Source organism: Lynx rufus, unplaced genomic scaffold (assembly GCF_022079265.1).
Source record: "Lynx rufus isolate CCGP_SWC_20201006 ecotype Redwood Valley unplaced genomic scaffold, mLynRuf1.p SCAF_7, whole genome shotgun sequence".
NCBI classification, from domain to species: Eukaryota; Metazoa; Chordata; class Mammalia; order Carnivora; family Felidae; genus Lynx; species Lynx rufus.
This window is the reverse complement of record NW_025814889.1, coordinates 4,940,859-4,955,678: the sequence shown is the minus strand read 5'-3', so window position 1 is coordinate 4,955,678 and position 14,820 is coordinate 4,940,859. Positions and strand designations below refer to the sequence as shown.

General features: G+C 42.7%; 1 protein-coding gene across 2 annotated transcripts in view; it reads right to left on the bottom strand.

Annotated features, from left to right (window-relative positions):
- The window catches only part of TASOR2 (transcription activation suppressor family member 2), an 80,593-nt gene that overhangs the window by 23,108 nt on the left and 42,665 nt on the right, over positions 1-14,820 (bottom strand). The window contains exons 12-15 of one of the 2 annotated variants that reach the window (XM_047066631.1): positions 11,847-11,919; positions 11,684-11,746; positions 5,405-6,121; positions 2,032-2,274 (exon numbers count right to left, since the gene is read on the bottom strand). In XM_047066631.1, the coding sequence (XP_046922587.1) occupies positions 2,032-2,274; positions 5,405-6,121; positions 11,684-11,746; positions 11,847-11,919 (1,096 nt within the window). The remainder of the gene's footprint in view (positions 1-2,031; positions 2,275-5,404; positions 6,122-11,683; positions 11,747-11,846; positions 11,920-14,820) is intronic. The other variant, XM_047066632.1, reaches the window with a different exon arrangement.

Genomic DNA, 14,820 nt, shown 5'->3' with positions numbered 1-14,820 from the left:
ATATCACTTATGAGTAAGGCCTAATATAAAAAACACTGCACCGAAAGAAAAAGGATCCAGTTTAACAAATATGTGTAGTCTCTGGTAAATCACTTAATTACTGACTTGTTAGAGGTTCTCTATCAATTAAAAATAGAATACTGATCATCTCTTTTAAGAAATACAAATAAGAAAACACCAAATAAAGTATATAAAAAATAAAGAGCTCAATAAGTAAAAACTGTATTAAAAACTTATAAAAGGACACAAAGGCATTAGTTTCAGTAACAAAAATGAGCCTTCTTAAATTCTGATGCTTTAAGCAAAAGAAATGAAACTGATTAGTATAGGTGGTTAAGAAATACAAGAAAAACTAAGAGATTATTTAAAAGGTGGGAATCTTAAAATTTTACCTTGGAATGTGGCTGTATAATATATACAGACATTTGAATGCAAATCAGCCTTTTTCTGAATACATGTTTTAAAAACTTTTCATTTCCTGGGCTCCCTTTTGTGCTAATACCCAGCTGCATTCCTCCCATTAGTCAACTAGTCTACAAATACCTGAGAGCCAGTTCGGTACAAATGATCCGAATGCCACAGCTAAGCATACAAGGCATTTATACACGTGTCTACGCTCATAATGTTTACAAATTCATTGGAAAGACAAGACCAAGACATATCAGATGATTAGAAAAAAGGATGAATTTGATTCCGCAGTGTTCTCAAAAACTCAAAAGGAAAGGAAAGGAAAGAAAACAGAGCTCGCTTAAGATCAGAGCGGCAGGAAAGGTCTCACAGTGGAGGCAGGACCTGGCTGAGGTCTGGACTGGTACAGGGCAACGGCACACGAGCAGACGTCGGTGTGACGTGGGGGGGGGAGCCTGGGGTACCTGGTGGGGCAGGGACACGACAAGAAACAGCAGGAGGGAAGCATAGAAGGGTGGGACACGGCCTTGCTGTGAATGCCCAGGAGACGAGAAAAGCTTATATGTGGCGTGTATGGGTGTCACCATGGCAAGACTGGTGTTAGAATGATACGAAGAGCTTTTAAAGATCCTTCCCTCATTTAAAAGAAACCCCAAACCAAAACAACTCTTCAGTCATAAAATAACAGTATTACAGAAGTTCAGGAAAAAACAAACTTATTCATAATCGATTCACCTCAAAAAAACCGTATTTTCTGAAGTCCCACTGACTCTGAGGTTTTTTAAAAATCTAAAACTAGATGAGGGAGAATGCAGAATCAGGAAGGGTAGACAGAGAACTGCCAGGAAAAAGGCATGAGGAATCAAGTCTGTGTTAAAACAAGAGCACGACACACTTGCTCCGGAACAGGACTCCGTACGGAGCGTGAAGGAACATCAGACTTTGCAGGGGGAAGCCGCACGCCACACGCAGAGATGGGAAAGCGGAGCAGGGGCGCGGGCGTGACGGGTGTTCGGTTCCAGAGGGGAGGCCTCCGAGGCCGATGGGGCCTTCTGGTAAGGAGGCCGCTTCCAGCAGCTGCAGATGTGGAACCAGCGCAGCTGGCCATGGGTTCACGGAACTAAACTTCATCGTTCACTTCAACAAAACTAGAAAAGTAAAACTGCTTTTAAAATGAACTTAATGCCTTTTAACACCAAAACCAGGTTTCTGGATTCCCGAGTATCTTGAACGATCCCTTTAGAATTCCCTTTGGACAAATAAACTTACAAGCTTCTACTTTTTGTAAGTGATTGCGGCCCAGAAAAATACAGCCAGAGACTACGTGCCTGTGCATTTAGTTATAAAAAAGCTCCTTTCCACGTACACTCTTGCAGACGGTCACGCTGAGGCTTTGTGCAAACTAACAGGGAGGCTCTATTGTGTGAAGGCAAGAATCTGCACCTCACGGATGTGTTTACGACAGGAACCCGACCTACTTAGTCCTGTCGGTGTGGGAGCGAAGGGGGACAGCAGGAACGGTTGGTAAACCTCAACCGTTCTTAGATTATTCCAATACACTCTCTTGCAATCTCAGTTAGTCTGTATTGCGGTGTTTAAATTCACAGGAAGAGTATTTCTTACCAGGTTGTGGCTGCTTTTTGAGTCTGGGATTCTGATTGCCTCTTACTATATTTACCCTCTGTTTTTGTGGAGATTTCTTCACGGGTGGCTTAGCCCTTGGAACAGTTTTGACTGGAGAGTTCTCTTGTTTCCTTGCCCTTTTAGCACTCGTTGCCACTGGAACATCTTTAGAAATGGGAGCTTCTTGGTTTTTCCTATCCAATTTGGTTGTCTGTACAAACTGTGCAGTCAGCACTTCAGCACCTTATGTAGAAAACACACCGTGTTTTAAGGGGTAGGGGGCTCAGATACTTATCAGCAATAGCTTTTTCTTTGCTTTGGTTTTCGGAGAGGTAACTTTAGCAATAGGGAAGGAAATACAAACTTCAGGGTATTCTAATAAAGATTTTCTTTTAAACAAAGCAGAAGTCCAAAGCTCTCATATACAATGTAAAAACACGAACTTTCTAAGCGTCAGACGATAGCCCTGTCAGGTGAAGAAGAAAACTGCTAGAGTCCTAACTTTATAAAAAACACGGCATGACTTTAAAAGAAAAAAAATCTCCATAATCTTTCCTGACTGCTGTGGCAGGTAAGGCTGAAGACGGTGGTTCACAGCCCTGGGGAATGGAGAATTTGCGGGAAAGCAACACAGCCACCGCGAGGCGAGGTAGGTGAAACCGTAACCAGACTGCAGAGAAGAGACTAGACACACAGAGCCACCTTACAGATTTCACCGGACTGCTCCCAAATATCCACGTCTTAACGTCACCGGAAAAATCGTCTTTTCAGAAAAGACAGAGGAAGGTCCACTGAAGAAGCCTTCGCCTGATTTAACCTCCTACAAGTCTCTGACACTTGCTCCTCTCTCTTACAAAATGCTCAGCTTTGCTTCGCACACCGAAGGGAACAGCTACCGGTGGAGGCAAGTAAGGAGAAAACCTGAGGACCACTTGCTAACACAACAGAAAGTGTTTCAACCTTTGAAGAGTTAAACAAAAAAAAAGTTAATAAATGTTCCCTTTGAAAACGTCCCTTCCCACTGACTTTTCATACTTTCAGTTGTCAAACCAAAAAACTAGTCCCAAAGATACCAATAAAAATATCACGCGTTGAGTTCGCAGATATTTTAAAACTACATTATACAGAAAACACTACAGTTGGTCCTTGAATGTTGGTTTGAATGGATTTTTTTCCACTAAATGTAAGTACACTACCGTGAGTGTATTCTCTTCCTTATGACTTTAATAACTTTTTTCTAGCTTACATGATTGTAAAAATATAGGGTATGATACATACAATGTACAAAGTACATGTCAATCAATGATTTGTGTTATCAGTAAGGCTTCTGGTCAATGGGAGGCTATCAGTAGTTAAGTCTGGGGAATCAAAAGTTAGAGATTTTCTATTGCAGGAGGTGGGAGGTCAGTGCCCCTGATGCCTACATCGTTTGAAGGTCAACTGTATTTCTAATTGAGAACAGGAAACACGACACTGGTTTAAGAAATCATGATCGCTGTTAGTAAAATGTAGAAAAGAGACCAGTTTCATTTCATTCTCTTGGAGGTTAAAGAAAGGAGTGGCTTTTAAAAAAAACGTTCCCATCTCTTGGTGTACGACGTCTCCCTGGGTCTAATGCTGTTCCTCCCTCCTAAACTATTGCAAGTAACAGAGCAACATTCGGTTTTGTTTTTCTTTGAAGAATACTTCTCATTCTACTCTAGTTATTTTCTAAAATTTTTAGCACAAAGAAAGGCAAAATATAACTGAAGCAGGAAAACAGTTCAGACTAAATTCAGACAAGAATAAGAGAGGACCAAGACCTGGGGGAGGTTCCGAGGACGTGCACAGGCAGGGAGACCCCGCACAACCCGGGTCCTGGGAGGGAAACAAACACGAAGCAAGGTGACCCTACAGGGGACTGCCCTGCTCCTCTGCCTCACTCAGTGCCATGTTTCTCAAACCTGTATGCACCACCCACTGGTGGGCTGTAAAATAAATTTAATGGGCTGCAATCAGGATCCTTTCTTAAAGGAAACAGAACAGAAAGAACCAGACTGCATTACGCAGAGGCAGGGTAAATGTTTTTTGAAATTTGTTTCAGTCATGCATGAATTTGTGCGCACCGGACTGTAATATAAAACATATTTCTTATAGTGGAGGAAAGTAAAAACATTTGAGAAACAGTGAATGTTGAACTGTAGATAATTTATTTAATACCTTGAAGTAAACTGGTTCATATATAGTAGAAACTCAACACGGCTGGCCTGGAATGTACTTGTGAGGAGCGGTGCAGTCGAATTTTGCTGCTTCCTACTGCCCTACTTCCCATCAGCCTCTGAATGTACACGTGAGCACACGCACCCCATCTCCCAAACTATACTAAGCCACAAATAACTATCTAGAATCCTGATGATCTGCAGATCCTTGATGTTTTCCTCTTTAAGCCCCACAATTTCTAAACTCAAAACACTACAGATGGGCTTAGCAAACGTTTTCTGAGACAGGCTGGCAGGACGTATTTCCAGCTTTGAAGGCCATACGGTCTAAGGCACAGCTGCCCACCTCTGCCGGCACCGTGTGAAGTAGCCAGAGACGACAGGTAAACCCCTGAGGGGTCCTCCGGTTCCCTAATGGGGCCCAGGGCATATGGTTGCCTACTTCTAAGCAAAATCCACTACATGGAATCTAGGATGACCCCGAGCCAAAATCACATTGTCTGCTGTACTAGGCTTGGTAAAGTGCATCTGACTATACACTAACTGGCCTGACACTCTGGTTCGATTTTCGGGGTCAACAAAGCCATTTGTAGAACTGTTCCAATAGGTGTCTCCAGGCCACTGGCCATTGTTTCAACAGGTTTACGTAAGTTCCAGGTGACTATTTTTCAATCTCTGATACACACAAAGGAAGGGAAATTCTGGGCCAGACTGTTTCAGGTTCGGAAAATCCAGGCATTTCATTCTCTCTTTCTACATGTTCAGACTCTCCGCTACCACTTTTTGCTGCTACTGGTGAGCCTGATTTTAGAAGATCCTCTTCTTCCACCCTTAATTGTCCGAGGACAGCTCAGAAACGAAATAATCGTTGCCCAGAATGGTGTGTGTTTAAGCGACTGAGTGACGGTTGAGCCATTTTACAAATCAAATGTAGTCTTTGGTGGGTGGGCTTTTGAAATGCCTTAGTTTTCCCCATTTCTTGATTTTCACCTGTTATCTAGATCAGTGCTTCTCAAACTTCAGCCCGTAGACAATCACCCAGAGGGAAATGTTGGCATCTCTAACACAGTTCTGCAACCGCCCAGCTCAGTGCACAACGATCAGACAGGAACAGTGTCAGAGAACCACAGTTACTTTTAACTGCGCCGTTAGTAATCCACAGAAATCGTGCTTACCTCTTTTTCTTTTCTGAGGAAACGGTCCTTTAACTAATTTGAGCGTCGTGGGACAGTCGGAACCCTTGCCCGCAGTGGCAGCCCTCTTGGGGAAGGGACGGCACAAGTTCACCCGTTTACTCTGCACGGCGGGCGGCACGCTTGCCTTCCTCTTGGGCTGGACTCTCCGACCTAAGGCTGGGTTTAGCGAGATCACAGCTCCCTGCCTTGCTTTCGACATGTCTTCGGGATTCTTTTCGGTTTCAGTTTCTTTTCTTACTTCTGCCTCTGACTCCAAAAATTCAGGATCTGGAGTCATAACTAAAGAAAATCCAGCATCGCAAATCCCATCTGAGATACAAGGGGACTGAGGACGCTCTGCTAATAAATCTAACGCGGTAGACACTTCCAAAATGTACCCAGTAGGATCTGAAAAATAAGACTTCAACTGAGTGAATGACTGTAAAGGGCACTTTTCTGCTGGAGGAGCCAAGTCAAAGCCATTGGACAGTTGGCCGAAGAACGCAGTCTCTTTAATTCCATCCTGAGAAGCAGCAGTCAATGAGGGACTTTTGTCCACCTTGTACAGTTCTTGGAAACTACGCTTTACTAACGTGTTTGGACAGATTCCCTCTTCAGTAAATGATTTCTTTGCTTCCAGAAGGGCACAATTAAGGGCAGGTAAAACAGGTGTTACCTTTGATGAGATGTCATCTTCAACTTTCAATTCTTTCAGCCCTAAAACATACATACATACATTAAAACCTGAAGTCCTTTTTTTTTTTTTACAAAAACATGCAGGAAGAAAATGCTTTAGATTATAAAATTATGGGATGGTTAAATATGAAAGTGTTTCAAATAGTAATCTAACTCACAATTAATAGAGGACCTCTGGGTACATTTAATGAATAGCTCTCTCTCCATATATATGGAAACACACACACCCACACACACACACCAAAAAAAATCATTCAAATGCAATCACTAGGTTAGAAGAAGGCAGACCTGCCTCCAGCTCCACTCCATCTGACTAGGACCCCAGCGTGTGCTCAAGTGCCATCATGGATTTGCTTTCCACACTTCTTAAAAAAAATGTTTATTTTGAAAGAGAGAGACACATAGCATGAGCACAGGGGGGTGGGGTGGGGGGGGGGGGAGAAAGAGAGAGAGAGAAAGAGAGAGAGAGAGAGACAGACAGACAGACAGACAGAATGAATCCCAAGCAGGCTCTATGCTGTCAGAGCAAGAGCCCGATGTGGGGCTTGATCCCATGAACTATGAGATCATGACCTGAGATGAAATCAAGAGTCGGAAGCTTAACCCACTGAGACACCCAGGCACCCCTGCGTTTACTTTTTAATGCTCATTTCCTGCTTTCAAAATAGGTCTTCTTTTATCTGCATCTTATTTAATTCATTCAAATTCTTTTAAGTTACAATGCAAACCAACTGACCTGCAGAAAGGAAGTAACCCCCCAAATCTCATGGTTAACTACTGGTGTTGATTTCTCCCCCTTCTTAGTCAAATGACATAAACTTTTTTAGAAAATTAAGTAACTAAACCAACTACTCTTGTGTTCCACTCCCTCTTTGACTGAAATGCTAATTTTTCAGCAAGTCAACCATCTATAGGAAAACAGTACTAGGGAAAAAAAGGGAAAAGGTCAGGTCACTAAGATGTGGGAAATAAAGTCCTAGAAAAGTTAGAGTTACATCATTAAGAGTAACTCTTAAATAAAACCCCACAGATAATAAAGGCCTCTAGTGCTACTAAACTGAAGTACAAATCATACCACTCTTTTTAAAGAAAAAGTAACTGCAGAATTAAGAAATGCCACGTTAGTCCTAGATGAATACATTTGCCCTTGAGCAAGTATTAGGAAATGGAAAAAGAACAGCAAATATGGATAAATAGGAAAATGTGGGTAGACATTAAAATAAAAATTCCCTTCAAGTGGTTCATCATATAAAAAGTAACAAGGAAAAATATTAAAAAGTTGTGATATAGCACTAATAGTTCACAACCATGTAGTATTTTTCTAGACAACTTCATTATCTCAAGAATGTAGAAAGGCAGAAACAGAAGGATTTGTAATAAACTATCATAAAATCTATGACAAGGAACTTTTAAAGTCTGCTAAGCAAAGTACCAATTTAAAATAATCAGAGTTCTGAGCTTCCGGATGTGCCTAAGTAGAAAATGTCTCAATGACCCAGTGGAGGATCTGAACGTGGTCATGTATCCTCACTGTTTCCTCACATATGGGCCCTGTGCTGCTCAACTGTGAATGGCACACACACCAGTGTTTCTCCGTTAAAGCTGAAGTACGTTTAATAATAAGGCTGGAAAACATACACACATACACACACACACACACACACACACACACACAAATAAAAATAAGGCTTAAGCCCAAGTTATCACAGAAGAGTGAGGCAGTCTGGGGTAGGGGCTGGAAGGCAGCTCAGGAATCAGCTATTTGACCCTGGGCGAATTCAGGTCTCAGTCCGTCACCTCTGAGCTGTCACCATAAGCAGTAAGGTAAGGGCTGCTGTCAGTCACACAGCATGATGCCTGACAGAGCAAAGGTCTGAAAAGTGCCAACACTTATTGCCATTATGTTCTCATAACCAGTATGTCTTGCTTTGGCCATAGTGATGCCCAACATAGTGCAGTTCTCTGCTTTCAGTGACTGAATACAATTTTTTTAAAACATATTTTGGGGCGCCTGGGTGGCTCAGTCGGTTGAGCGTCCGCCTTCGGCTCAGGTCATGATCTCACGGTCTGTGAGTTTGAGCCCTGTGTCGGGCTCTGTGCTGACAGCTCAGAGCCTGGAGCCTGCTTCAGATTCTGTGTCTCCCTCTCTCTCTTCCCCTCCCCTGCTCATGCTCTGTCTCTGTCTCAAAAATAAAAAAAAAAAAAACATTAAAAAAATAAAATAAAAATAAATAAAACATTTTTAATTTTTTTTAAAGTTTATTTATTTTGAGAAGGAAGGGTGGGGGGGGGGGAGGGAGGGAAGGAGAAAGAGAATCCCAAGCAGGCTCCATGCTGTTAGCACAGAGCCTGATTCAGGGCTCAAACTCACAAAATGGGAGATCATGACATGAGCCAAAATCAAGAGTCAGATGCTTAACCGACTAAGCCACCCAGGCACCCCAGTAACTGAATAGTTTTTAAAAATCAACTTTAAAAACATGTTTATATTGGTTGTAGTTTTATAAATGCTACATATAATTTTATGTTTAAAGATACACAGTGTGAGTATAAGTTATGAGGGAAATATCCTCATATGACAAAAAGAAAGGACTCATTTACTTTCATTATTTGTTCAGCAAATTGCCCAGTGCGGAGCCTGATGTGGCTTGGTCCCATGACCCTAATAGGATCATGACCTAAGTTGAAATCAAGAGTCAGATGCTTAGCTGACTGAGCCACCCAGGTGCCCCTATTTATTTTTAAGTTTTTTGGGTTTTTTTTGAAAGAGAGCAAGTGGGGAGAGGTAGACAGAGAATCCCAAGCAGGCTCCATGCTGCCAGCACAGAGCCTGATGTGGGGCTTAAACCCACGAAACCATGAGATCATGACCTGAGCCAAAACCAAGAGTCAGACACTTCACCGACTGGGCCACCCAGGTGCCCCTACTTTTAAGTAACTTCTACCCAACGTGGGGCTCGAACTCACAACCCTGAGATCGAGAGTCGCACACTAATCCAACTGAGCCAGCCAGGTCCCCCAACATTTGTTACTTTTCAGATGCCTGGCACTAGTAGATGATAGGAATACAATAAAATAAAGAAAAGGCAGGCAATCCCTATCAAAATACCATCAGCATTCTGCACAGAGCTAGAACAAACAATCCTGACATTTGTATGGAACCAGAAAAGACCCCGAATAGCCAAAGCAATCTTGAAAAAGAAAACCAAAGGTAGAGGCATCACAATCCTGGACTTCAAGCAGTATTACAAAGCTGTAATCATTAAGACAGTATGGTACTGGCACAAAAACAGACATTCAGATCAATGGAAAAGAATAGAGAGCCCAGAAATGGACCCATAAACATATGGCCAACTAATCTTTGACAAAGCAGGAAAGAGTATCCAATGGAATAAAGACAGTCTCTTCAGCAAATGGTGCTGGGAAAACTGGACAGTGACATGCATAGAAATGAATCTGGACCACTTTCTTACACCATACACAAAAATAAACTCAAAATGGATGAAAGACCTAAACGTAAGACAGAAAGCCATTAAAATCCTAGAGGAGAAAGCAGGCAAAAACCTCTTTGACCTCGGCTGCAGCAAATTCTTACTCAACACATCTCTGGAGGCAAGGGAAACAAAAGCAAAAATGAACTACTGGGACCTCATCAAATAAAAAGCTGCACAGCGAAGGAAACAATCAGCAAAACTAAAAGGCAACCGACAGAATGGGAGAAGATATTTGCAAATGACATATCAGATAAAGGGTTAGTATCTAAAATCTAAAAAGAACTTACCAAACTCAACCCCCAAAAAACAAATAATCCAGTGAAGAAATGGGCAAAAGACATGAATAGACACTTCTCCAAAGCAGACATCCAGATGGCTAACAGGCACATGAAAAAATGCTCAACATCACTCATCGTCAGGGAAATTAAAATCAAAACCACAATGAGATATCACCTTACACCTGTCAGAATGGCTAACATTAACAACTCAGGCAATGACAGAGGTTGGCAGGGATGTGGAGAAAGAGGATCTCTTTGGCACTGCTGGTGGGAATGCAAACTGGTGCAGCCACTCTGGAAAACAGTATGGAGTTTCCTCAAAAAATTAAAAATAGAACCACTCTACGACGCAGAAACTGCACTACTAGGTATTTATCCAAGGGATACAAGTGTGCTGTTTCAAAGGGGCACAATGTTTATAGCAGTACTATCAACAACAGTCTAAGTATGGAAACAGCCCAAATGTCCATCGATGGATGAATGAATAATGATGTGGTACATACATACAATGGAGTATTACTTGGCAATCAAAAAGAATGAAATCTTGCCATTTACAACTACGTGGAAGGAACTAGAGGGTATTATGCTAAGTGAAATTAGAGAAAGACAAATGTCATATGACTTCACTCATATGAGGAATTGAAGATATAAAACAGGTGAACATAAGGGAAGGGAAGCAAAAATAATACGAAAGCAGGGAGGGGGACAAAACAGAAGAGACTCTTAAAATATAGATAGAGGGGCGCCTGGGTGGCGCAGTCGGTTAAGCGTCCGACTTCAGCCAGGTCATGATCTCGCAGTCCGTGAGTTCGAGCCCCGCGTCAGGCTCTGGGCTGATGGCTCAGAGCCTGGAGCCTGTTTCCGATTCTGTGTCTCCCTCTCTCTCTGCCCCTCCCCCATTCATGCTCTCTCTCTGTCCCAAAAATAAACGTTAAAAAAAAAAAAATATATATATATATAGATAGAGAACAAACAGGGTTGCTGGAGGGGGTATGCGAGGGGGGATGGGCTACATGGGTAAGAGGCATTAAGGAATCTACTCCTGAAATCACTGTTGCACTACATGCCAACTAACTTGGATGTAAATTAAAAAATAAATAAAAAAAAAATAAAGAAAGGCAGGCATTAAACAATTATGTGAAGAAATACTGAAATGGTACCGCTCCTAAGCCAGAAGTCCTCACTGAGGGGACAGTGGTGACAAGAATCAGTAACGGGCCATTAAGCGGACACCTGACAGACCTGAGTGACAGGCTCAGGCGGAGCTTCTCCTGATTTTATTCCTCCTCTCTCCCACCCAAGAGCCTCTTTAGATTTTGTTTCCTAATCGTCCTCTGAAATTTTAATATTGCGAATACACTGTACGTCTATTTACATACCGTAAATGTTAATTTTTTTGCCCCCACAAGCCAACTCTTGGTCCTTATAGGGGTCAACTTCACCTGACAAAGGGGAAGGAAATAAGCAGTCCTCACAGAGACAGCCACGTCTGTGAAGGTTTCCAGGCAGACGACCGGGACAGTGTCTCCTAGCTAGTGCTGTGTGCTGACACAGGAGTGCGTCTGGGGCATGCTGAACTTGAGGGACACCTGAGACATGTCAGTGAAACTGTCCACAGGCAGGTGACTATGTGCACGTGAAGCTCAGAGGAAAGAAGTGTGCTAAGCGGATAGCGGGATCACCCGGGGAGCTGGAAGAAGTGTTATTTAAGAGGAGCAAACAGTTACCAGGGTCTAGTGCAGCTGAAGGGTTAACGTGAGGACAGACCAACGCCACACAGACGCTGCGAACGGAAGTCACTGTGCCCTTACCTGCTGGAGGGGACGAATGGAATAAGTGTAACCCGTGGAGGCACACCCGCTCATCTGCAAAATCTACACAGGATGAAAATCGTAAGAAAAGTTAAGGCTGCTGATCTTATAAAACAAAAGTAGACACACTGAAAAGTAGTTTTTTTAAAAAAGCTGTCCTTACTTGTTTCTGACGTTAAGGCTGATGAGGTAAGTAAAATGAAAAACCCCCGATCTTCTAAGCATTTGACGATCGCCTTAAACATTTAAAAAAAAAAAAAAAAAGAAAAGAAAGGTGAAAAAAGATTCAGTTCCTTTCTCCTTCTCCCTCTACCACACTCTGCAGTGAATTTTGAGTTCATGAAAAGTATAAAAAACAATTCTTAAAACGTTAACATTTGTGAGAATCAGGAGAATTTTGTCCCAGGTACTAGAAACCACGAGTTCCTTAGTGCCCAAATAATCTTGGCCCTGTTAGGGCCATATATAGTAACCAGAACATCGAGGTTAGTTTCAGGACAGTGTTCACCTATTATAAAAAATCAATTAGAAAAAACATTTCTGTTTTTCACTGAGATGCTTCACAGTTCATCCTGCTGCCTCGGTAGCCAGGTGTAAACTATTCAGCCACTACGAATTCGAGGTGACTCCGACCTGTGATTAACGTCCTAAGCTCATGTTTACCCCCAAAATATCACATGATCCTGGAACTTGAAAGACCAGAAGATACCATCCAATAAGATAATTCTTTCTACAGCATCCTAAGGGACAGAAAATAAGAGAAAAGAACATAATCCGGTCCTGTGACGAAAGACGCAGATGATAATAAATCCTTCCTCTCGTTTCTCTTTACCACCATCTTTAGTGGCATCTTGAGCTCGAGGGACGGAAAAAAAAACTTGAAATTTCAATGTTGACAGTAACTCTGGGAATTCTGCCCCTAGACAGTGAGGGAAGTTACCTAAAAGCCATCATTCTGAATCATAAAGATAACACCTTTTCTCTTCCATTAGTCACCATTTCAAAAGCTTATATACCTATAACAAAGGTAAAATCCACTGTTCATACAGTAAATTTTTTTTCACTAAACCTAAACAGAATATACCATTTTATAGAAGTGATAAAACATCCTACTTCAAAGATCGACAGCTCATGAGCCTACAAATATGGTAAACTTATAAACTGATAACAATTCAAATATGAAAACAAGACTACTAATTATTACAAAAGAAAGAAGTTCTGACAGTGAGTTCATCACAGGAACAATCACGGCACACGCTTCCACGACAGCCCTTGTGCATTTGATAGTTTCTGTTTTTGTTGCCTCCAGTCTTGCAAATTCTTTGATGGCAGGGACTACTTTGTATTTGTGCTTCTGGCACACAGTAGGGACTCGAGAAAGAATTATGGGACAAATATACCAGTAATTATATAAACCTACAGCTTTCGTATCTAGTAAGTTGCAAACATGTATAAATCTTGTTTCATTTTCTACTGCTGTAAAAAGTGAAACAACAGCCTTTACATCATTCTGCATTTTAGTTTTGCAACATAGATGAGAAGTAAAACCTCTCCATCTACTGAAAACCAGAAATTTCTATCTTCCAAGAAATGGGCAAATGAAACAAATATATATCTTATTATTTTCTCAAATTATGTACTGAAAGGGCTGAAGTTCCTTATTTTAACCTTTGTGGGAAGAAATCACAGAATTTTTTCCATATCTACTAGACTCTTCCATTTACATACAGAAAAATACAGCCATACAAGTCCTTAACACCCTTTTATTTTTTTTTAAATGTTTATTTTGAGAGAGAGAGAGAGAGAGAGAGAGAGAGAGAGAGAGCGCGCGCGCATGTGCATGAGCAGGGGAGGGGCGGACAGACAGGGAGGGACAGAGATTCCCAAGCAGGCTCCGTGATGTCAGCATGTGGGGCTCGATCTCACAAACCATGAGATCATGACCTGAGTTGAAATCAAGAGCTGGACATTTAACTGACTGAGTACCCCCAACACCCTTTTAAAAAGAGACCCTGGTCTGTACTGTTCTTGAAATTCAGTGTTGTAGGTAGAAGCCCACATACGCTTTATTCAAGGGACACTCATTGCTTGTCCTCTATACGCCAGGCATGGGCACTAAGGCGTCAAAGATAAGATATGATAACTGCCCTCAAGGAACTCAATGTCTAGGTGGGGAGACTGACACGTAAAAAATATTCATGACACAATAAGGCAAGAAAAAAAAGCACGGGAGCTAGATGCTAAATGAAATAAGTCAGTCAGAGAAAGACACAGACCACATGATTTCACTCATGTGGAATTTAAGAAACAAAACAAGCAAAGGGAAAGACAGACAAACCAAGAGACACTCTTAACTACAGAGAACACGCTACTGGTTACCCGAGGGGAGGGTGGGGAGACGGGGGGACGAGGTGATGGGGGATCAAGGAGGCGCTTGTGACAAGCACTGGGTGATGTACGCAAGTGTTGAATCCCTATATTGTACACCTGCAACCAACATTACGCTGTATGCTAACTGCTGGAATTAAAATAAAAACTTAAGAAAAGACACGGACATGGAGGAGGAAGGACCTCATGTGACGTGTGGCTCGGGCACCGAATCTCTGGTACTTCTGACACCACTCACACTCACAAGCAGTTGCTTCGCTAATGCATTCTCTCAAAAGCTCTGTGGCCTCTCTTCCTCTCGATTTCCAAATGTAAAATGGGTCACGCTACTTCGAAACAACACAGCCCCCGCGCCACAGCGGACAGTCTGCGTCCACCCACTCGGCATCCGGTGCCGCAGCCGGTCCTGCCGGGCTCAGGAGCACTGCCGGACCCTGGGCAGGACCGACCCGGACCCGGTTCTGGAAGGCGGGCTCGGGACGACCTGAGCTAGCCAGGGCACTCCGTGCCCTTTCAGTCTGCGAGGGGTGTGCAGACGACCAACTGGGCTGCGGAAACTGAAGTGAAGGTCAGGAGGAGGCTTCCCTCCCTGGACGCGCAAAGGAAGCAGGGAGCGCCGCGTGGCAGCCTCGGGACAAAACTACTGTGCAGGGGAGGGCGAGGTGAAACAGAGAGTCCTGGGCAAACGGTACTTGAACCCGCCCCTCAGCTGGAACTGAAGAGTAAGCCTGTTAAACCCTTTTACTGCG